The 24,179-nt window shown below is 46.3% G+C and overlaps 1 protein-coding gene across 1 annotated transcript in view; it reads left to right on the top strand.

Moving 5' to 3' along the window:
• Positions 1–394: 394 nt before the first annotated feature.
• Positions 395–24,179, top strand: part of LOC118383987 (BTB/POZ domain-containing protein KCTD8-like) — a 43,097-nt gene continuing 19,312 nt past the window's right edge. The window contains exon 1 of the mRNA XM_035770351.2: positions 395–1,607. Coding sequence (XP_035626244.1) covers positions 785–1,607 — 823 coding nt within the window. The 5' untranslated portion in view covers positions 395–784. The remainder of the gene's footprint in view (positions 1,608–24,179) is intronic.

Here is a 24,179-nt window from a genome sequence, read left to right on the forward strand (position 1 = left end):
CAAAAATACATATTGTGTCGGAGATAGGGTTGTTTAATACATTGGCACCTTTGTTAAAAAAAAAACACTTTAAATTAAGTGAAATATGTAAACATATGTCAATTTGTTATTGACACTATTCTGGAATCAACATTCTAAAATGCTGGGATTCATTAATGTCTGAATGTTTGTATCTGTATATAATATTTTTTTTATATACTTTTTGTTTCCAGATCATCTTCAGACTTTAAGACTAGATGAAGTTAGGTAATATTGTATTGTATAAATATTTATAATTACTGCCCCTTTAAAAGGCTGGAACTGCAGCACCTCCCCTTTCACACAGAGGATTATGTCATCATGGTTTACCCCAGACTCTGGACAAATGATGCTGGGTGTCGCTCAGAGGGATTTTTTTCTCCTCTATCGCTCTCTACTGGCATTTGCTCTCTCCATTAGTGAGGTGACAGTGGCTGGGGGAACGGATGCACTGTCTCCATATTTTCTCTCTCTCTCTCTCTCTCTCTCTCTCTCTCTCTCTCTCTCTCTCTCTCTCTCTCTCTCTCTCTCTCTCTCTCTCTCTCTCTCTCCTCAGCTAATTCTAACAGCAGTGATGTAGTCCTCTGTCTCTTTCAAACTTCAGCACCGGCTATGCTGTGAACTCCTTGGTGACTGCTGTTGATTCTATTGGGACCTTTTTCTTCTCTTACTCTTCACTGAGCTTGTTTGAGAGGATCTATACCTTAATGAGTTTGGAAGGGGAGGTGTTTGATTTCGCTCTATAATCTGGTGGAAGTACGGGACCATGGCCATGAAGGAAACCATTCTGCCCATCAGCGAGGTGTCCGCCCCGGCCCCGCCCCCGACCCCAGAGGTGGTGGAGCTAAATGTGGGTGGCCAGGTGTACGTCACCAAGCGCTCTACCCTGGTCAGTGTGCCCGACACCACCCTGCACGCCATGTTCGCCCGGTGCCCACCGTGGGAGCTGCCGAGGGACAGCCGAGGTCGATTCTTCATCGACCGCGATGGCTTCCTGTTCCGCTACGTGCTGGACTTCCTGCGAGACCGCCAGCTGGTGCTGCCCGACCACTTTCCCGAGCGCGAGCGTCTACAGCGGGAGGCTGAGCACTTCCAGCTGGGCGAGCTGCTGCGCCTCCTGGGGCCCCGCGTAGGTTCCAAGCAGGGCTCCATGAACGATGAGGGCTGCCACAGCGACATCGAGGAGAGCTCGCAAAGCAGCGAGTACCCCACAGGTCGAACCTCGACTTCCTCAGACAAGAGGTCAGGGTTCATCACCATCGGCTACAGGGGATCCTACACTACAGTGCGAGACAACCAAGCCGACGCCAAGTTCCGACGCGTGGCACGGATCATGGTGTGCGGACGCATCGCCCTGGCCAAAGAGGTGTTTGGGGAAACACTGAACGAGAGCCGGGACCCTGACAGGCCGCCGGAGAAGTACACTTCGCGGTTTTACCTCAAGTTCACCTACCTGGAGCAGGCATTTGACCGGCTTTCTGAGGTGGGCTTTACAATGGTGGCGTGTAACTCCACGGGAACAGCCGCTTTTGTCAACCAGTACAGGGACGACAAAATCTGGAGCAGCTACACGGAGTACATCTTCTTCAGTAAGTGACTTCTCACCCATTCAATAACATACATATTGGATAGGTGGGTCCAACATGTTTTCTCAGGTTTTAGAAGTATTGTGTAACATTATTCTTTACATTTGGAAAGATTGAACGAATTGCCTACCTTTTCTCACTTGGATTGTACATGCTATTGAAGGTAAATAATAGCCTTCTCTCTCTGTGGTTCAAAGTAATCCCATTACCAGCTTCTGCACTTTCCTTGAGAATAGCCTTCCTGTGTGGTCCAGCAATGATGGCCCCTGACCCCGGCAAACATGGATGCTAGAGTCAGCATGGGGTTTGAATACGGGCCCACTGCCCTTTGACCCACCCTTCCCCGTCTTTCAAACACTGTTCTATCTCTTCAATAAAGCTCATAAATTACGTAAAGAATATGAGACTGCCCCACCCTCCCTGGTTCTCTCATCAGTTGGAAATGTTTTCCAAATCACAGCAGGTAGGTAAAAGAGAGAATATATTAAAGGGAACGGTGTGTGAGAGTAACATACAGTTTCATTGTAAGAAGAATGATTGAAGGACCAAAAACTTTTTGAGGGCTGTAGATACAGTGCATTTGGATAGTATTCAGACCCCTTGACTTTTTCCACATTTTGGTACGTTACAACCTTATTCTGAAATGGATTAAATGGTTATTTGTTTTCATCAATCTATACACAATACCCCATGACAAGCAAAAAAATGTTTTTAGACATTTCTGTAAATCTATTAAATATTTTAAACTGAAATATTATGTTTACATAAGTAAGTTTTCTTGGGTATGACGTTACAAGCTTGGCACACCTGTATTTGGGGAGATTCTCCCATTCTTCTCTGCAGATCCCCTCGAGCTATGTTAGGTTGGGGAGCGTGGCTGCATAGCTAAATTCAGGTATCTCCAGGAATGTTCGATCGGGTTCAAGTCCGGGTTCTGGCTGGGCCACTCAATGACATTCAGAGACTTGTCCCGAAGCCACTCCTGCGCTGTCTTGGCTGTGTGCTTAGGGTCATTGTCCTGTTGGAAAGTGAATCTTCGCCCCAGTCTGAGGTCCTGAGAGCCCTGGAGGAGGTTTTCATCAAGGATCTCTTTGCACTTTGCTCTGTTCATCTTTCATCTCACCTGACTAGTTTATCACATCCTGCCACTGAAAAACATTCCCACAGTATGATGCTGCCACCTCCACCATGCTTCACTGTAGGGATGGTGCCAGGTTTCTTCCAGACATGACCCTTGGCATTCAGGCCAAAGAGTTCAATCTTGGTTTCATTAGACCAGAGAATCTTGTTTCTCATGATCTGAGAGTCCTTTAGGTGCCTTTTGGCAAACTTCAAGCAGGCTGTCATGTGCCTTTTACTGAGGAGTTGCTTCCGTCTGGCTAGTCAACCATAAAGGCCTGATTGGTGGAGTGCTGCAGAGATGGTTGTCCTGCTGGAAGGTTCATGGTCAGAGGAACTCTGGAGCTCTATCAGAGTGACCATCGGGTTCATGGTCACCTCCCTGACTGCGGTCATCTCTTGGAAGAGTCTTGGTGGTTACAAACTTTTCCATTTAAGAATTATGGAGGTCAATGTGTTCTTGGGGACCTTCAATGCTGCAGAAATGTTTTGGTACCTGTCCCAAGATCTGTGCTTCGACACAATCCTGTCTCAGAGCTCTACGGACAATTCCTTCGACCTCATGGCTTGTTCTTTTTTGCTCTGACATGCACTGTCAACCATGGGACCTTATATAGACAGGTGTGTGCCTTTCCAAATCATGTCCAATCAATTGAATTACCACAAGTGGACTCCAATCAAGTCGTAGAAACATCTCAAGAATGATCAATGGAAACAGGATGCACCTGAGCTCAATTTTGAATCTCATAGCAAAGGGTCTGAATAGTTACAGGGACTTGCAAAAGTATTCATCCCCCTTGGAGCTTTTCCTATTTTGTTGCATTACAACATGTCATTTAAATGGATTTTTATTTGGATTTCATGTCATGGACATTAAAAACAATGTCCAAGTTGGTGAAGTGGAATGAAAAAAGTACTTGATTTAAAAAAAAAAAACGAAAAAGTGGTGCGTGTATATATATTCACCCCCTTTGCTATGAAGCCCCTAAATAAGATCTGGTGCAACTAATTACCTTCAGAAGTCACATAATTAGTTAGATTGCACACAGGTGGGCTTTAATTAAGTGTCACATGATCTGTCACATGATCTCAGTATATATACACCTGTTCTGAAAGTTCCCAGAGTCTGCAACACCACTAAGCAAGAGGAACCACCAAGCAAGTGAGACCATGAAGCTCTCCAAATAGGTCAGGGACAAAGTTGTGGAGAAGTACAAATCAGTGTTGGGTTATAAAACATATACGAAACTTTGAACATCCCACAGAACACCATTAGATCCATAGATAAAAAATATGGCACCACAACAAACCTGCCAAGAGAGGGCTGCGCACCAAAACTCACAGGCCAGGCAAGGAGGGCATTTATCAGAGAGGCAACAAAGAGACCAAAGATAACCTTGAAGGAGCTACAAAGCTCCACAGCGGACATTGAAGTATCTGACCATATGATCACTTTAAGCTGTACACTCCACAGACCTGGGCTTTACGAAAGAGTGGCCAGAAAAAAAGACATGTCTTAAAGAAAAAAAATAAGCAAACATGTTTGGTGTTCGCCAAAAGGCATGTGGGAGACTACCCAACCATATCGAAAAAGGTGCAAAGGTCAGATGAGACTAAAATTGAGCTTTTTGGCCATCAAGGAAAACGCTATGTCTGGTGTAAACCTAACACCTCTCGTGACCCCGAGAATACCATCCCCACAGGGAAGCATGTTGGTGGCAGCATCATGCTGTGGGGATGTGTTTCATCGGCAAGGACTGGGAAGCTGATCAGATTTGAAGGAATGATGGATGGCTCTAAATACAGGGAAATTCTTGAGGGAAACCTGTTAGTCTTCCAGAGATTTGAGACTGGGACAGAGGTTCACCTTCCAGCAGGACAATGACTTTAAGCAGGACAATGACTCAAAGCAACACTCAAGTAGTTTAATGGGAAACATTTAAATGTTTTGGAATGGCCTAGTCAAAGCCCAGACCTCAATTCAATTGAGAATCTGTGGTATGACTTAAAGATTGCTGTACACCAACAGAAACCATCCAACTTGAAGGAGCTGGAGCAGTTTTGCCTTGAAGAACGGGCAAAAATCCCAGTGGCTAGATGTGCCAAGAGATTTGTAGCTGTAATTGCTTTAATTGTACTTTTTTTGTCTTATTTCTGGTTTGTTTCACAATATAAAATATTTAGCATCTTCAAAGTGGTAGCCATGTTGTGTAAATAAAATGATACAAACCCCCCCAAAAATCTATTTTAATTCCAAGTTCTAAGGCAACAAAATAGGAAAAATGCCAAGGGGGTGAATGCTTTTGCAAGCCACTGTATGGAAATAAGGTATTTTTGTTTTCTAATTTGTAAAACATTTGCAAAAATGTATAAAAAAACATGTTTTGCTTTGTCATTATGGGGTATTGTGTGTATATTGATGAGGTGGGGAAAGCAATTTAATACATTTTAGAATAAGATGAATTAACTTAACAAAATGTGGAAAAGTCAACGTTTTGGTATAGTGTGTCTGGGGTGAGGTGTGTCTGGGGAATAGGGAATGAAATGGGGGGGAAACAACCAAGGAAGTGCATAAGGTCAGGCAAATCCTAACAGATTGGAACAGTCTAATCAATACAAATAAATCATGACAAATAGGTGTGTGTGTGTGTGTGTCTTTGAGTCTGCATGTGTGTTTCTATGCCTGCACAGGTGTTAATGAAGACAAAATGGCCAGTCTATATATTGACCGTATACAGTTCCAGACATTTTGCTCCCTGACTTGTCACCCTTTTTCACTCTCCCGGTCACATGTCCCTGCTGGTAACAAAGAATTTGGTCCCTTTGGACGTGAAGGCTTTGACAGGAGAGGGGGAGGCTTGATTTTGTCTGTTCATTCTAAGACGAGATGAAGAAGCACAGAATATATTTCAGTTTTGTTAATACACCACCAAGATATTATTTAGTTATTTTGTCAATGACATCTACAACAGAATACACAGTTTGATTTTTTATGGAGTAAAATTCTTGAAATAGACCAATGGGGAATGAGTCCAAACCGGTGCTAACATTCAATAAAAAAGATAGAGCTACTTTTCACAAACTATCATGCAAAGATATGTCAGAGAGGGCTCAGAGGCATCGTCTAAAAATCTTCCATGGGGGGTGTTTTATTTTGAAGGAAGCACAGATGCCAACATAACACATGTGGAATATGCGAGAACACTCCATTGGTGGGGGGCGACATATCTGACATCAAGGCATCTTACCCCACTCCCTGTGAAGGCACATGGTACTGTTTAACACGTTTGAAAGTGCTAGAGGGTGTGAATATGCAGGGGGGTAATGGATGGGGTGATGAAGCAAAAGTGCATCCGAGGAACTCGAGGCCAACGGTAGCCGCTGACAAATGCCTGTCTGGCTCAGAGGTTGAGGAGGCTGTTTCGATTGGGTTATTTTCATCTAAAATTTTCCTCGTCTCGATGGACGTGTTGGCAGTGCTGTACACACTTCTCACTTCTCTCCGCTGAAGGTGATCCGCCTGTGTGATCCTGCTTGGGTCTTGCATAATTCATTAGCTTCTCTGCAACATGGCATTGTATTGATATTTATGAGGGATCAAGCTTTTATTCCTGTGCGATGTTGGAACATCACTGCCATAACAAGCAGATTTTCCCCCTGTTGAATACAGTATAAGCATTGAGCTGCTATTATGCTTAAAGATCGGCTAAATCCTCAACATGTGTGTTAATTGCATTCTGTTGTTCTTGTAAAGATCATTTGATACACTTTTCACAACAAGAAAATGCTAGATAAGGCTATAGGTACCATAGTGGCATGTTACAGAATATTAAATTACAACAAAAACGTAATAAAAATGAATAATTTATATTATATTTATATTATATTTAAAAAATAAAAAAAATTGTGCAGGCACATCGTTTGTTTGCACATTATGAATATACCGTATTTATGCTTCAAATGTATTCTATACTACAATATCCAATTCAACACAGATATACAGTACATTCGGAAAGTATTCAGACCCCTTGACTTTTTCAAAATGTTCTTACGTTGCAGCCTTATTCTAAAATTGAAAAAAACGGAGATATCTAATTTACATCCTGTTTGCATCCTATTTGCATCCTGTTTCCATTGATCATCCTTGAGATGTTTCGATAACTTGATTGGAGTCCACCTTTAGTAAATTCAAATGATTGGACATGATTTGGAAAGGCACACACCTCCAACAGTTGACAGTGCAGTGACAGTGGCCTCTATCATTCTTAAATGGAAGAGGTTTGGAACCACAAGACTCTTCCTAAAGCTGGTCGCCCGGCCAAACTGAGCAATCGGGGGAGTAGGGCCTTGATCAGGGAAGTGACCAAGAACCTGATGGTCACTCTGACAGAGCTCTAGAGTTTCTCTGTGGCGATGGGAGAACCTTCCAGCAGGACAACCATCTCTGCAGCACTCCACCAATCAGGCCTTTATGGTAGTGGCCAGATGGAAGCCACTCCTCAGTAAAAGGCATATGACAGACCATGACAGCCCACTTGAAGTTTGTCAAAAGGCACATTAACCCTTGTGTAGTCTTAACATTCTGTATACTCCCCTTGTCTTAAGGGTAAAAAATTATCAGCCTACACTAAACCCCTAAAATGAAGCAGCTAAATTGAATTTTAAACCCCAAATATATTTTGCATGAAGAAACAACCTGTCATTCATCACAAACTTTGTGAATATCTGGGTTTTCCCTCTTCACAATGCAGAAAGACTGCATTTAATCAGTGGACACCATTTGTTTTTATTACAACACACCTGGCATAATTGTTTTCTTTACTAAAGTGGAGGTTTATTATTATTATTATTACTATTATTATTATTATTATTATTGCTAAAGGTACGGCATAGGTGTAAACATATTTTTTTTAGCAAGAGATAGCACTTGTATAGCCTAAGAAAGTAGCAGAAATGTGCAGAAAATAGTTTTGAATGCATTTTATTGAAGGGAAACAATAAGTCCTGAACATTTTTGGCAACATCGTGAAATATTCCTATAAACTGTACAATGAGGAATTCTACTACAAAATACTAGTCTTCTTCCATTTTTTGAACCATTGCCCCCACCCACAAGGTGTGGTTGAATGGGAAAAACTCCCCAAATACAGGTGTGCCAAGCTTGTAGCATTATACCCAAGAAGACTTGAGGCTGTAAACGCTGGCAAAGTTTCTTCAACTTTAATGAATAAAGAGTCTGAATACTTTGCCAACATTTCTAAAACCTGTTTTTAAGTCATCATTATGGGGTGTGTGAAGAATGATGAGATTGAAAAAACAATTTAATCCATTTTAGAATAAGGCTGTAACATAAGAAAATGTGGAAAAGGTAAAGTCTGAATACTTTCCTCATGCACTGTATTAGCTCTAAACTTGCTCTGTATAGATAATTTATGGAAAATTTGGTGATTGGTCCATTTCCAGCTTGATATTTAATGGCAAGAAAAGTCTAAAAAGACAAGAGAGACAATATTGCCTAAGATATGTACTGACCATACAAAACATTAAGAACACCTTCCTAATATTGAGTTGCACCCCCTTTTGCCACCAGAACAGCCTCAATTCATTGGGGCAATGACTTTACAAGGTGTTGAAAGCATCCCATAGGGATGCTGGCCCATTTCGACTCCAATGTTTCCACAGTTGTGTCAAGTTGGCTAGATGTCCTTTGGGTGGTGGACCACTCATGATACACACTGGAAATTGTTGAGTGTGAAAAACCCAGCAGCATTGCAGTTCTTGACACAAACCAGTGTGCCGTTCACCTACCACCATACCCTGTTAAAAGGCATTTAAATATTTTGTCTTGCCCATTCACCCTTTGAATGGCACACATACACACCCCATGTCTCAATTGTCTCAAGGCTTAAAAATCCTTCTTTAACCTGTCTCCTCCCCTTCATCTACTCTGATTGGAGTGGATTTAACAAGTGACATCAATAAGGGATCATAGCTTTCACCTGGTCAGTCTATGTGGAAAGAGCAGGTCTTCTTCATGTTTTGTACACTAAACGTAAAATTAAACTAGGAAGCATTGACCAGGATGTCGAACAGTTCCATTTAACCATGTTAAAGAGATACTGCGAGATTCTGGCAACCTAGCCTCTAGCTTACCCCACCGTACCTGTAGACGTCCATTCGCTAACACTAGTCAGCATTGCCTTGTGTAACTACCTCTACCTTCCTTCGTATTGCACCCAGAGACATACAAATAGTATCCAAGAGTTCATCTGAGTCTAGGTAAGTAGAAAAGCTTAATTGCCAGAATATCGCAGTATCGCTTTAAAAGCTTTATATTTTCCAAACCAGTAAGTTTAGCATTTACCAGACTTGAAAGCATTCAATAAGAAAGCTTTTTCCAACACTTAAACATCCATCCCAACTCAGGCATTATAGACTTGTAACCTTTATTCCTGAACCAGACTGCAACACCTTACTATTCCCCTTACCATGCCCTTTACCATGACTCTTACCATGCCCTTTACCATGACTCTTACCATGCCCTTTACCATGCCCTTTACCATGACTCTTACCATGCCCTTTACCATGACTCTTACCATGACCCTTACCATGCCTCTTACCATGTCCCTTCCCATGCACCTTACCATGCATTAATACATTATACATGCTGTTATGGTTTAGCAATTTCACAATTTGTTTCTCAGACCAAAAATATTGATTGCCAATGTCTCTGGTCTGAAGAAGGTCAATAGAAGGTCAACTACTATCTCATAGAGACCTTGCACGTACGAACACACACACACACACACACACACACACACACACACACACACACACACACACACACACACACACACACACACACACACACACACACACACACACACACACACACACACACACACACACACACACACTTTTGCTCAACAAATCATCATGTTCAATTACTTCTAAGGAGGGAAACATCTTTGCCAGGGACATACAGGGAGTGAAAACCCCTATCACAGCCCATTATATACAGCCCTACATATACTGCACACTGCGAACAGTTCTCAAATCTGTTCTCAAATATGCACTGCACATTAGGCCTATGTTCTTCAGCTATATTAATGTCCTACATTTTATCATTGATATGTCTTCAACACATTTCTTTTCAATACAGTTTGGGTGGTTAGAGTTCTTGTTTGATTCATAGTCCTGAAGAGTCTGCTAGCAAAGTTCCAACAAGAAGAAACAATAATTCCCTCACATCAGAGATGTCAGTTAAAGGAGGAATGACGACCAGATGTTTTCAGACCTTAAACATTTTGAGATAAGCCCACGTTCCAGGCCATGTGTTCCCAAATCCCCAAATCAATGGAAAAGATGAGCACCACATATCTCCATATTTTGGTGCATAGCTGCATCTACACTATTGATGGTGTGGGACGTGGGTTCATCATGATGGTGAGGGATGTGGGTTAATCATGATGGTGTGGGACCTGGGGTAATCATGATGGTGTGGGACCTGGGTTCATCATGATGGTGTGGGACCTGGGTTCATCTGTAAGTCGCTTTGGATAAAAGCGTCAGCTAAATGGCATATATTATTATTATTATTATTATGATGGTGTGGGACGTGGGTTCATCATGATGGTGTGGGGCGTGGGTTCATCATGATGGTGTGAGACCTGGGTTCATCATGATGGTATGGGATGTGGGTTCATCATGATGGTGTGGGACCTGGGTTCGTCATGATGACGTGGGATGTGGGTTCGTCATGATGACGTGGGACGTGGGTTCTTCACGATGGCACGGGACCTGGGTTCATCATGATGGCGTGGGACGTGGGTTCATCATGATGGCGTGGGACGTGGGTTCATCATGATGACGTGGGACGTGGGTTCATCATGATGGCATGGGACGTGGGTTCATCATGATGACGTGGGATGTGGGTTCATCATGATGACGTGGGACGTGGGTTCATCATGATGGCATGGGACGTGGGTTCATCATGATGACGTGGGACCTGGGTTCGTCATGATAGCATATGGACCTGGGTTCATCATGATGGCATGGGACCTGGGTTCATCATGATGGCGTGGGACGTGGGTTCGTCATGATGACGTGGGACGTGGGTTTGTCATGATGGTGTGGGACGTGGGTTCATCATGATAGCGTGGGACGTGGGTTCGTCATGATGACGTGGGACGTGGGTGTGTCATGATGGTGTGTGACGTGGGTTCATCATGATGGCGTGGGACGTGGGTTCATCATGATGGTGTGGGACGTGGGTTCATCATGATGGCATGGGACCTGGGTTCATCACGATGGCGTGGGACCTGGGTTCATCACGATGGCATGGGACCTGGGTTCATCACGATGGCATGGGACCTGGGTTCATCACGATGGCATGGGACCTGGTTTCATCGTGATGGCGTGGGATGTGGGTTCATCATGATGACGTGGGTTCGTCATGATGATGTGGGAGGTGGGTTCGTCATGATGGCATGGGACGTGGGTTCATCATGATGACGTGGGACGTGGGTTCATCATGATGACGTGGGACCTGGGTTCATCATGATGGTGTGTGACCTGGGTTCATCATGATGGCGTGGGACGTGGGTTCATCATGATGGTGTGGGACCTGGTTTCATCACGATGGCATGGGAACTGGGTTCATCACGGTGGCATGGGACCTGGGTTCATCACGATGGCGTGGGACCTGGGTTCATCACGATGGAATGGGACCTCTGTTCATCACGATGGCGTGGGACCTGGGTTCATCACGATGGCGTGGGACCTGGGTTCATCACGATGCCATGGGACCTGGGTTCATCACGATGGCATGGGACCTGGGTTCATCATGATGGCGTGGGGCGTGGGTTCATCATGATGACGTGGGTTCGTCATCATGATGTGGGATGTGTGTTCGTCATGATGGCGTGGGGCGTGGGTTCGTCATGATGGCGTGGGACGTGGGTTCGTCATGATGACGTGGGACGTGGGTTTGTCATGATGGCGTGGGACCTGGGTTCATCATGATGGCGTGGGACGTGGGTTCATCATGATGGTGTGTGACGGGGTTCGTCATGATGATGTGGGGCGTGGGTTCGTCATGATGACGTGGGATGTGGGTTCGTCATGATGACGTGGGACGTGGGTTCTTCACGATGGCACGGGACCTGGGTTCATCATGATGACGTGGGACGTGGGTTTGTCATGATGGTGTGGGACGTGGGTTCTTCACGATGGCATGGGACCTGGGTTCATCACGATGGCGTGGAACCTGGGTTCATCATGATGGCGTGGGACGTGGGTTCATCATGATGACGTGGGACGTGGGTTCATCATGATGGCATGGGACGTGGGTTCATCATGATGACGTGGGATGTGGGTTCATCATGATGACGTGGGACGTGGGTTCATCATGATGGCATGGGACGTGGGTTCATCATGATGACGTGGGACCTGGGTTCGTCATGATAGCATATGGACCTGGGTTCATCATGATGGCATGGGACCTGGTTTCATCATGATGGCGTGGGACCTGGGTTCATCATGATGGCGTGGGACGTGGGTTCATCATGATGCTGTGTGATGTGCGTTCATCATGATGGCGTGGGACGTGGGTTCATCATGATGGTGTGTGACGTGGGTTCATCATGATGACGTGGGACGTGGGTTCATCATGATGACGTTGGACGTGGGTTCATCACGATGGCATGGGACCTGGGTTCATCACGATGGCGTGGGACCTGGGTTCATCACGATGGCGTGGGACCTGGGTTCATCACGATGGCATGGGACCTGGGTTCATCACGATGGCATGGGACCTGGGTTCATCATGATGGCGTGGGATGTGGGTTCATCATGATGACGTGGGTTCGTCATGATGATGTGGGAGGTGGGTTCGTCATGATGGCATGGGACGTGGGTTCATCATGATGACGTGGGACGTGGGTTCATCATGATGACGTGGGACCTGGGTTCATCATGATGGCGTGGGACCTGGGTTCATCATGATGGTGTGTGACATGGGTTCATCATGATGGCGTGGGACGTGGGTTCATCATGATGGCATGGGACCTGGGTTCATCACGATGGCATGGGACCTGGGTTCATCACGATGGCAAGGACCTGGGTTCATCACGATGGCATGGGACCTGTGTTCATCACGATGGCGTGGGACCTGGGTTCATCACGATGGCGTGGGACCTGGGTTCATCACGATGGCATGGGACCTGGGTTCATCACGATGGCATGGGACCTGGGTTCATCATGATGGTGTGGGACGTGGGTTCATCATGATGACGTGGGTTCGTCATCATGATGTGGGATGTGTGTTCGTCATGATGGCGTGGGGCGTGGGTTCGTCATGATGGCGTGGGGCGTGGGTTCGTCATGATGACGTGGGGCGTGGGTTTGTCATGATGGCGTGGGACCTGGGTTCATCATGATGGCGTGGGACGTGGGTTCATCATGATGGTGTGTGACGTGGGTTCATCATGATGGTGTGGGACGTGGGTTCATCATGATGGTGTGTGACGTGGGTTCGTCATGATGATGTGGGACGTGGGTTCGTCATGATGACGTGGGGCGTGGGTTCGTCATGATGACGTGGGACGGGTTCTTCACGATGGCATGGGACCTGGGTTCATCATGATGGCGTGGGACGTGGGTTCATCATGATGACGTGGGACGTGGGTTCATCATGATGGCATGGGACGTGGGTTCATCATGATGACGTGGGACCTGGGTTCATCACGATGGCATGGGACCTGGGTTCATCACGATGGCGTGGAACCTGGGTTCATCATGATGGCGTGGGGCGTGGGTTCATCATGATGACGTGGGGCGTGGGTTCATCATGATGGCAAGGGACGTGGGATCATCATGATGACGTGGGATGTGGGTTCATCATGATGACGTGGGACGTGGGTTCATCATGATGGCATGGGACGTGGGTTCATCATGATGACGTGGGACCTGGGTTCGTCATGATAGCATATGGACCTGGTTTCATCATGATGGCATGGGACCTGGTTTCATCATGATGGCGTGGGACCTGGGTTCATCATGATGGTGTGTGACGTGCGTTCATCATGATGGCGTGGGACGTGGGTTCATCATGATGGTGTGTGACGTGGGTTCATCATGATGACTTGGGACGTGGGTTCATCATGATGACGTTGGACGTGGGTTCATCATGATGGCATGGGACCTGGGTTCATCACGATGGCATGGGACCTGGGTTCATCACGATGGCATGGGACCTGGGTTCATCACGATGGCATGGGACCTGGGTTCATCACGATGGCGTGGGACCTGGGTTCATCACGATGGCGTGGGACCTGGGTTCATCACGATGGCATGGGACCTGGGTTCATCACGATGGCGTGGGACCTGGGTTCATCATGATGGCGTGGGATGTGGGTTCATCACGATGGCATGGGACCTGGGTTCATCATGATGGCGTGGGACGTGGGTTCATCATGATGGCGTGGGATGTGGGTTCATCACGATGGCGTGGGACCTGGGTTCATCATGATGGCCTGGGACGTGGGTTCATCATGATGGTGTGTGACGTGGGTTCATCATGATGGTGTGGGACGTGGGTTCGTCATGATTGTGTGTGACTTGGGTTCGTCATGAAGGTGTGTGACGTGGGTTCGTCATGATGGTGTGTGACGTGGGTTCGTCATGATGATGTGGGACGTGGGTTCGTCATGATGACGTGGGACGTGGGTTCGTCATGATGACGTGGGACGTGGGTTCTTCACGATGGCATGGGACCTGGGTTCATCATGATGGCGTGGGACGTGGGTTCATCATGATGACGTGGGACGTGGGTTCATCATGATGGCATGGGACGTGGGTTCATCATGATGACGTGGGACCTGGGTTCATCACGATGGCATGGGACCTGGGTTCATCACGATGGCATGGAACCTGGGTTCATCATGATGGCGTGGGACGTGGGTTCATCATGATGACATGGGACGTGGGTTCATCATGATGGCATGGGACGTGGGTTCATCATGATGACGTGGGATGTGGGTTCATCATGATGACGTGGGACGTGGGTTCATCATGATGGCGTGGGACGTGGGTTCATCATGATGACGTGGGACCTGGGTTCGTCATGATAGCATATGGACCTGGGTTCATCATGATGGCATGGGACCTGGGTTCATCATGATGGCGTGGGACGTGGGTTCGTCATGATGACGTGGGACGTGGGTTTGTCATGATGGTGTGGGACGTGGGTTCATCATGATAGCGTGGGACGTGGGTTCGTCATGATGACGTGGGACGTGGGTGTGTCATGATGGTGTGTGACGTGGGTTCATCATGATGGCGTGGGACGTGGGTTCATCATGATGGTGTGGGACGTGGGTTCATCATGATGACGTTGGACGTGGGTTCATCACGATGGCATGGGACCTGGTTTCATCACGATGGCATGGGACCTGGGTTCATCACGATGGCATGGGACCTGGGTTCATCACGATGGCGTGGGACCTGGGTTCATCACGATGGCATGGGACCTGCGTTCATCATGATGGGACCTGGGTTCATCACGATGGCGTGGGACCTGGGTTCATCATGATGGCGTGGGACCTGGGTTCATCACGATGGCATGGGACCTGGGTTCATCATGATGGCATGGGACGTGGGTTCATCATGATGACGTGGGTTCGTCATGATGATGTGGGATGTGTGTTCGTCATGATGGCGTGGGACGTGGGTTCGTCATGATGGCGTGGGACGTGGGTTCGTCATGATGACGTGGGACGTGGGTTTGTCATGATGGCGTGGGACGTGGGTTCGTCATGATGGCGTGGGACGTGGGTTCGTCATGATGACGTGGGACGTGGGTTCGTCATGATGGCGTGGGACCTGGGTTCATCATGATGGCGTGGGACGTGGGTTCATCATGATGGTGTGTGACGTGCGTTCATCATGATGGCGTGGGACGTGGGTTCATCATGATGACGTTGGACGTGGGTTCATCACGATGGCATGGGACGTGGGTTCATCACGATGGCGTGGGACGTGGGTTCATCATGATGATGTGGGACGTGGGTTTGTCATGATGGCGTGGGGCCTGGGTTCATCATGATGGCGTGGGACGTGGGTTCATCATGATGGTGTGTGACGTGGGTTCATCATGATGACGTGGGACGTGGGTTCATCATGATGACGTTGGACGTGGGTTCATCATGATGGCATGGGACCTGGGTTCATCACGATGGCATGGGACCTGGGTTCATCACGATGGCAAGGACCTGGGTTCATCACGATGGCATGGGACCTGGGTTCATCACGATGGCATGGGACCTGGGTTCATCACGATGGCGTGGGACCTGGGTTCATCACGATGGCATGGGACCTGGGTTCATCACGATGGCATGGGACCTGGGCTCATCATGATGGCGTGGGATGTGGGTTCATCATGATTACGTGGGTTCGTCATGATGATGTGGGAGGTGGGTTCGTCATGATGGCATGGCACGTGGGTTCATCATGATGACGTGGGACGTGGGTTCATCATGATGACGTGGGACCTGGGTTCATCATGATGGCGTGGGACGTGGGTTCGTCATGATGACGTGGGACGTGGGTTTGTCATGATGGTGTGGGACGTGGGTTCATCATGATAGCGTGGGACGTGGGTTCGTCATGATGACGTGGGACGTGGGGTTGTCATGATGGTGTGTGAAGTGGGTTCATCATGATGGCGTGGGACGTGGGTTCATCATGATGGTGTGGGACGTGGGTTCATCATGATGGCGTGGGACGTGGGTTCATCATGATGGTGTGGGACGTGGGTTCATCATGATGGCGTGGGACGTGGGTTCATCATGATGGTGTGGGACGTGGGTTCATCATGATGGCGTGGGACGTGGGTTCAACATGATGGTGTGGGACGTGGGTTCATGATGACGTTGGATTTTATTTTGATACTCATTTTTTTTCTGCCATGCCAAGCAAAACGCCAACAAACACCGACCTAGAGGCATGACAGAGAAGGTTGTTTTATGCAGTGACATTCTTCAACATAACCGTTATTGATTGAGAGGGTAATCGTTTAAATGTCACAGATGCAACCCTGGGACAATGACAAATGTGGTGGGACTCCCGGCACGACTAGCCTAATGATGGATTTCGTCTGAGGTCAGGTGACAGGCGGGCAGGCCACCGGGTGGGAAGTTGGCTTTCTCTTCCGTTTGCTCACTCCCTAAACTTCACACCATTTCCCCCGCTCATCAACATTGCGAAGTGAATGATGCGTTCTCCCAAGCGTTGAATGAGATTATATGGCCGCCTTCTGTAGATAACAAACCTACAGGGTTTTTTCTGCTTTGTGTGGCAATGCGGTTTCTCAACTAAATAAGGCTTGCAATCCCTTTCATTAATTTAGATAAGCATTCAGGGTGGGCTCTGAGACAGGTAGTTGATTCTCCATGCAAAACAAATAATCCCAATTCCCAACAGCTCATTTGATTAGCTATTGTTGTCCTTTGGAATTGTCCTTGAAAGAGAGAAGGAGAACAATAGGATCGTTTATACCATGGAATTGAGAGAGAGAACAACAGGAGAGTTCTCAGCTGCATACCAAAACAAGTGTCGGAGCTGCCATTTTGCTGAACAATGAAATACCAAATTCAAATTTTAAGCGCTGGAGATTTTTATCAAGCAAATGCCAGTCGACTACGATGGTCTTTATCTGCCTAAGTCTCATTAATTAGGCAGAAAGCTGTCCGATAACACGCCTGAAAGATAATGACAGTGGCACTTTGCCTGTCGTTTAAGTCCAGATAGACACCAGGAATTTAAGTAGTCATGACCAAGTAGTAGAGTCATTGTGAACTCTACCGGACCATGAAAATGGACACAGATGGGGATGTTCTATGTGCAAGATTAGGAGAGGGAAGCATGAGTGAACACAATATGTTTACACCATTTCCATGTGCATTATTTCTAGGACATTGTTTTGCCCCCAGAGAGAATACTAGCTTGTGAGGCCATCTGCTCCCCCAGACTTCCACTACAACACAGGTTGTGAGCCTATGCGTGAACACATTAGTGCTTAGTGCTTTCATTGGAATTGGATGTTTACTAGCAGGATTTGAACTTGTTTCGATAGCCATTGCTACTACAGAGTACATGTGCACATTGATTTACAGATTACAGGCGGCTTTAGTCTTTAATCTGTGTAAGATAAATGTTGGACCATAGTACTTAAAAAGTTAACTGCCACCTACCTGTCTGGAAACACCTTGCTGAGAATGTACTGCAAGTGAAATTCAAATTCTCAAATAGGAGGATAAAACCATCCTCCTCTTCCTCAATACACCAGTCTTCACTGACAGACATGTATTCAACATAATGTCTATCGTGCTGAAGTACAGAAACAACCTGTATGTTGTGCCCTAAGGCTTGGCCATGCTCCTGCTCTGTCTCTGTTTAGGCTAAAGCCATTTCCCCATGGCCATCACCGCTACAGAATCTTCATCCGTTTTTTTTATTCCATACACTTCCTTTCTTTCCCCCAACTCACCCGCTGAGAGATAGGAAGACCTGCATTTCAATTATAGATTGGTATCACACTCAACTCCTTCTTTTCTCAAACCCCTTTTCACTTGACAAAGGCCAAAACCTGCTCCATTCTTTCAGTCTCTTGATGAGGCCTCTGCATTCCCTTTTGATACTTTGCCTCTATTCAATGAATTAGTCAGGTGGACTGAACATTCTCACCATCTTTATAAAATCATTATATCTCTATATTTGTGTTCTTTATTCCTGCTATAGAAGTCTGTTATCTACAATTTTTTCATGTCATATCTCTTTATTTCAACCATTACGCAAATGTAATTACTGTGATATATTATCCACAATACTTCTTTCAAAACATTCACTTCATCCCAAATCTCAAACACAATGTTTTTATTAATTTTAACCCATATTTTACCCTTAGTTGACTGAGAACCCATTCTAATTTACAGCAACGACCTAGGGAATAGTTACTGGGGAGAAGAGGGGAGATGAATAAGCTAATTGGAAGCTGGGGATGATTAGGTGGCCATGATGGTATGAGGGTCAGATTGGGAATTTAGCCAGTGGTTAACGCTCCTACTCTTACGTTAAGTGCCATGGGATCTTTAGTGACCAAAGAGAGTCAGGACACTCCTTTAACTTCCCATCTGAAAGACAACACCCTACACAGGGCAATGTCCCCAATCACTGCCCTGGGACATTGTGATCTTTTTTTTATCTGAGGAAAGAGTGCCTTCTACTGGCCCTCCAACACTAGTTCCAGCAGCATCCAGGGACCGACCAGGATCGAACCCTGCTAACCTTCAGAGTCAAGCCAGCAGTGGGCTGCAGGGGTGTCTGCTGCTGGCCAGTGTCGAAAAGGGAATTGCATTCAAATGATGTGCTTTTCTTTTTTCACTTCACTATTTGCTTGAGAGATCATGACTTTTTATTTTTTTTACATCTCTCAGGATGGCCAAATGTTGTTCTGAGAGCATTCAGCTAAGCTTTCCTACCTTCTTATTAAGATTCACCACTGGCTTTTCAACATAATTGCACCTTTCATTCTTAGCGCACATCTACAAGTACTGTAATTTGCCTCCATTTCTTGGCTGTGCACTCAATGAAGCGTTATCAGGAGCACTTATATAATGATTTGTTCAACACTTGATTAGATAATAGATGTCTTGCTTAGCCGTTGGTGTGCTTTCTCACATATCTCACTTGTCACCGGGGCTATTTTTGGATACGGTGTCCATTTGTAGAAGCTGGTCTGAAAGGTTTTTAAAGTGTCAAGTGCTTCTTAACCAAGGAATCATGCTGTCATTATATGCAAATCAAGTATTATATGCATTATATTCAAATCAATAATTACATTTTAAAGTGGAAATTACAAACTTTTGAAGACTTTTTAAACCTAGAATATACTTCAAGTTTGCATTTCCCGTTGTGCAGTAAAATTTGCAGTAACAAACGGGATCAAATTAAGATCCTACATCTGTACTATGAATCACTGACTTGTATTATTGTACTTATGTGATTATCAAACCTGGGGGCGGCAGCGTAGCCTAGTGGTTAGAGCGTTGGACTAGTAACCGGAAGGTTGCGATTTCAAACCCCCGAGCTGACAAGGTACAAATCTGTCGTTCTGCCCCTGAATAGGCAGTTAACCCACCGTTCCCAGGCCGTCATTGAAAATAAGAATATGTTCTTAACTGACTTGCCTGGTTAAATAAAGGTAAAAAAAATAAAAATCTACCTTTGGCCCATAGTCGGCGCCGATTACTTCCGGCGCCGACAGAGATGGCCGCCTCGCTTCGCGTTCCTAGGAAACTATGCAGTTTTTAGTTTTTTTTACGTGTTATTTCTTACATTAGTACCCCAGGTCATCTTAGGTTTCATTACATACAGTCGAGAAGAACTACTGAATATAATAAGATCAGCGTCAACTCACCATCAGTACGACCAAGAATATGTTTTCCGCGACGCGGATCCTGTGTTCTGCCTTTCAAACAGGACAGCGGAATGGATCCCATGCTGCGACCCCAAAAAACGACTCCGAAAAAGAGGGAAACGAGTCTCCTGGTCAGACTCCGGAGACGGGCACACCGTGCACCACTCCCTAGCATTCTTCTTGCCAATGTCCAGTCTCTTGACAACAAGGTTGATGAAATCCGAGCAAGGGTAGCATTCCAGAGGGACATCAGAGACTGTAACGTTCTTTGCTTCACGGAAACATGGCTCACTGGAGAGATGCTATCCGATGCGGTGCAGCCAACGGGTTTCTCCACGCATCACGCCGACAGAAACAGACATCTTTCTGGTAAGAAGAGGAGCGGGGGCGTATGCCTTATGGCTAACGAGACATGGTGTGATGTAAGAAACATACAGGAACTCAAATCTTTCTGTTCACCTGATTTAGAATTCCTCACAATCAAATGTAGACCGCATTACCTACCAAGAGAATTCTCTTCGATTATAATCACAGCCGTATATATCCCCCCCAAGCAGACACATCGATAGCTCTGAACAAACTTTATTTAACTCTTTGCAAACTGGAAACCATTTATCCGGAGGCTGCATTCATTGTTGCTGGGGATTTTAACAAGGCTAATCTGAAAACAAGACTCCCTAAATTTTATCAGCATATCGATTGCGCAACCAGGGGTGGAAAAACCTTAGATCATTGTTACTCTAACTTCCGCGACGCATATAAGGCCCTGCCCCGCCCCCCTTTTGGAAAAGCTGACCACGACTCCATTTTGTTGATCCCTGCCTACAGACAGAAACTAAAACAAGAGGCTCCCACGCTGAGGTCTGTCCAACGCTGGTCCGACCAAGCTGACTCCACACTCCAAGACTGCTTCCATCACGTGGACTGGGATATGTTTCGTATTGCGTCAGTTAACAATATTGACAAATACGCTGATTCGGTGTGCGAGTTCATAAGAACGTGCGTTGAAGAGGTCGTTCCCATAGCAACGATTAAATCATTCCCTAACCAGAAACCGTGGATTGATGGCAGCATTCTCGTGAAACTGAAAGCGCGAACCACTGCTTTTAATCAGGGCAAGGTGTCTGGTAACATGACCGAATACAAACAGTGCAGCTATTCCCTCCGTCAGGCTATCAAACAAGCTAAGCGTCAGTACAGAGACAAAGTAGAATCTCAATTCAATGGCTCAGACACAAGAGGCATGTGGCAGGGTCTACAGTCAATCACGGACTACAGGAAGAAATCCAGCCCCGTCACGGACCAGGATGTCTTGCTCCCAGGCAGACTAAATAACTTTTTTGCCCGCTTCGAGGACAATACCGTGCCACTGACACGGCCTGCAACGGAAACGTGCGGTCTCTCCTTCACTGCAGCCGAGGTGAGTAAGACATTTAAACGTGTTAACCCTCGCAAGGCTGCAGGCCCAGACGGCATCCCCAGCCGCGCCCTCAGAGCATGCGCAGACCAGCTGGCCGGTGTGTTTACTGACATATTCAATCAATCCCTATACCAGTCTGCTGTTCCCACATGCTTCAAGAGGGCCACCATTGTTCCTGTTCCCAAGAAAGCTAAGGTGACTGAGCTAATCGACTACCGCCCCGTAGCACTCACTTCCGTCATCATGAAGTGCTTTGAGAGACTAGTCAAGGACCATATCACCTCCACCCTACCTGACACCCTAGACCCACTCCAATTTGCTTACCGCCCAAATAGGTCCACAGACGATGCAATCTCAACCACACTGCACACTGCCCTAACCCATCTGGACAAGAGGAATACCTATGTGAGAATGCTGTTCATCGACTACAGCTCGGCATTCAACACCATAGTACCCTCCAAGCTCGTCATCAAGCTCGAGACCCTGGGTCTCGACCACGCCCTGTGCAACTGGGTACTGGACTTCCTGACGGGCCGCCCCCAGGTGGTGAGGGTAGGCAACAACATCTCCTCCCCGCTGATCCTCAAAACTGGGGCCCCACAAGGGTGCGTTCTGAGCCCTCTCCTGTACTCCCTGTTCACCCACGACTGCGTGGCCACGCACACCTCCAACTCAATCATCAAGTTTGCGGACGACACAACAGTGGTAGGCTTGATTACCAACAACGACGAGACGGCCTACAGGGAGGAGGTGAGGGCCCTTGGAGTGTGGTGTCAGGAAAATAACCTCACACTCAACGTCAACAAAACTAAGGAGATGATTGTGGACTTCAGGAAACAGCAGAGGGAACACCTCCCTATCCACATCGATGGAACAGTAGTGGAGAGGGTAGCAAGTTTTAAGTTCCTCGGCATACACATCACAGACAAACTGAATTGGTCCACTCACACAGACAGCATCGCGAAGAAGGTGCAGCAGCGCCTCTTCAACCTCAGGAGGCTGAAGAAATTCAGCTTGTCACCAAAAGCACTCACAAACTTCTACAGATGCACAATCGAGAGCATCCTGGCGGGCTGTATCACCGCCTGGTACGGCAACTGCTCCGCCCTCAACCGTAAGGCTCTCCAGAGGGTAGTGAGGTCTGCACAACGCATCACCGGGGGCAAACTATCTGCCCTCCAGGACACCTACACCACCCGATGTTACAGGAAGGCCATAAAGATCATCAAGGACAACAACCACCCGAGCCACTGCCTGTTCACCCCGATATCATCCAGAAGGCGAGGTCAGTACAGGTGCATCAAAGCTGGGACCGAGAGACTGAAAAACAGCTTCTATCTCAAGGCCATCAGACTGTTAAACAGCCACCACTAACATTGAGTGGCTGCTGCCAACACACTGACACTGACTCAACTCCAGCCACTTTAATAATGGGAATTGATGGGAAATGATGTAAATATATCACTAGCCACTTTAAACAATGCTACCTTATATAATGTTACTTACCCTACATTATTCATGTCATATGCATATGTATATACTGTACTCTATATCATCGACTGCATCCTTATGTAATACATGTATCACTAGCCACTTTAACTATGCCACTTTGTTTACATACCCATCTCATATGTATATACTGTACTCGACACCATCTACTGTATCTTGCCTATGCTGCTCTGTACCATCACTCATTCATATATCCTTATGTACATATTCTTTATCCCCTTACACTGTGTATAAGACAGTAGTTTTGGAATTGTTAGTTAGATTACTTGTTGGTTATTACTGCATTGTCGGAACTAGAAGCACAAGCATTTCGCTACACTCGCATTAACATCTGCTAACCATGTGTATGTGACAAATAAAATTTGATTTGATTTGAATTAGCTGAGTCAGTGCTGTTCCTCAAAGTTACAAAACAAATTGGCGTACCATTTTATTTTTAGGTCCTTTACATTCTCAATGTCCCAATGTCATCGGAGAAGGGCGGTGGCATCAGTTGTCCTATTTCAATACTGACTGATACCCACCTGTTTAGCCTGTCCCCACTGTCCCCAGGGCTCAATGATTATTGTGCAGCCCTGACAAAGACTGTCCCAGAGAATCGATCTGAAACACGAAGACTCAGCAGGGAGTTATATTGGAGAGCTATAGGAAACAAGACCCTTTATTGGGAGGGTTGAGATTGGACTCAATAGTAGATCGCCAGTTTGTCCTTGGATGTGAATCTCGGACACTTTGATTTAGGTGTGGTTTTGTACGTATTGCTGTAACACTGTTCTGATTGACATGACAGCTGTCTTTTCCTATTAAGATAACCCTATGTCCTAAAGCATAAGACTAAATATACAGTTGAATAATTGTTTTCATTGGTTGTGGTAGTGTTATTAGGTTTTACTATGTGTTGTGCAAGCTTTACCAAGGTGTTGTGTTACCTTATTGACAGTGTTAGGAAAGCCATATGCAAACATATCAAGTGTTACAGAAGTAGCTAAAATGTGTCAGTTGGCCCAAAATATTATTCTTATGGCTGAGTTTTATCAAACCTGCTATAGAA

Source organism: Oncorhynchus keta, chromosome 4 (genome assembly GCF_023373465.1).
Source record: "Oncorhynchus keta strain PuntledgeMale-10-30-2019 chromosome 4, Oket_V2, whole genome shotgun sequence".
In the NCBI taxonomy this organism is placed as follows: Eukaryota; Metazoa; Chordata; class Actinopteri; order Salmoniformes; family Salmonidae; genus Oncorhynchus; species Oncorhynchus keta.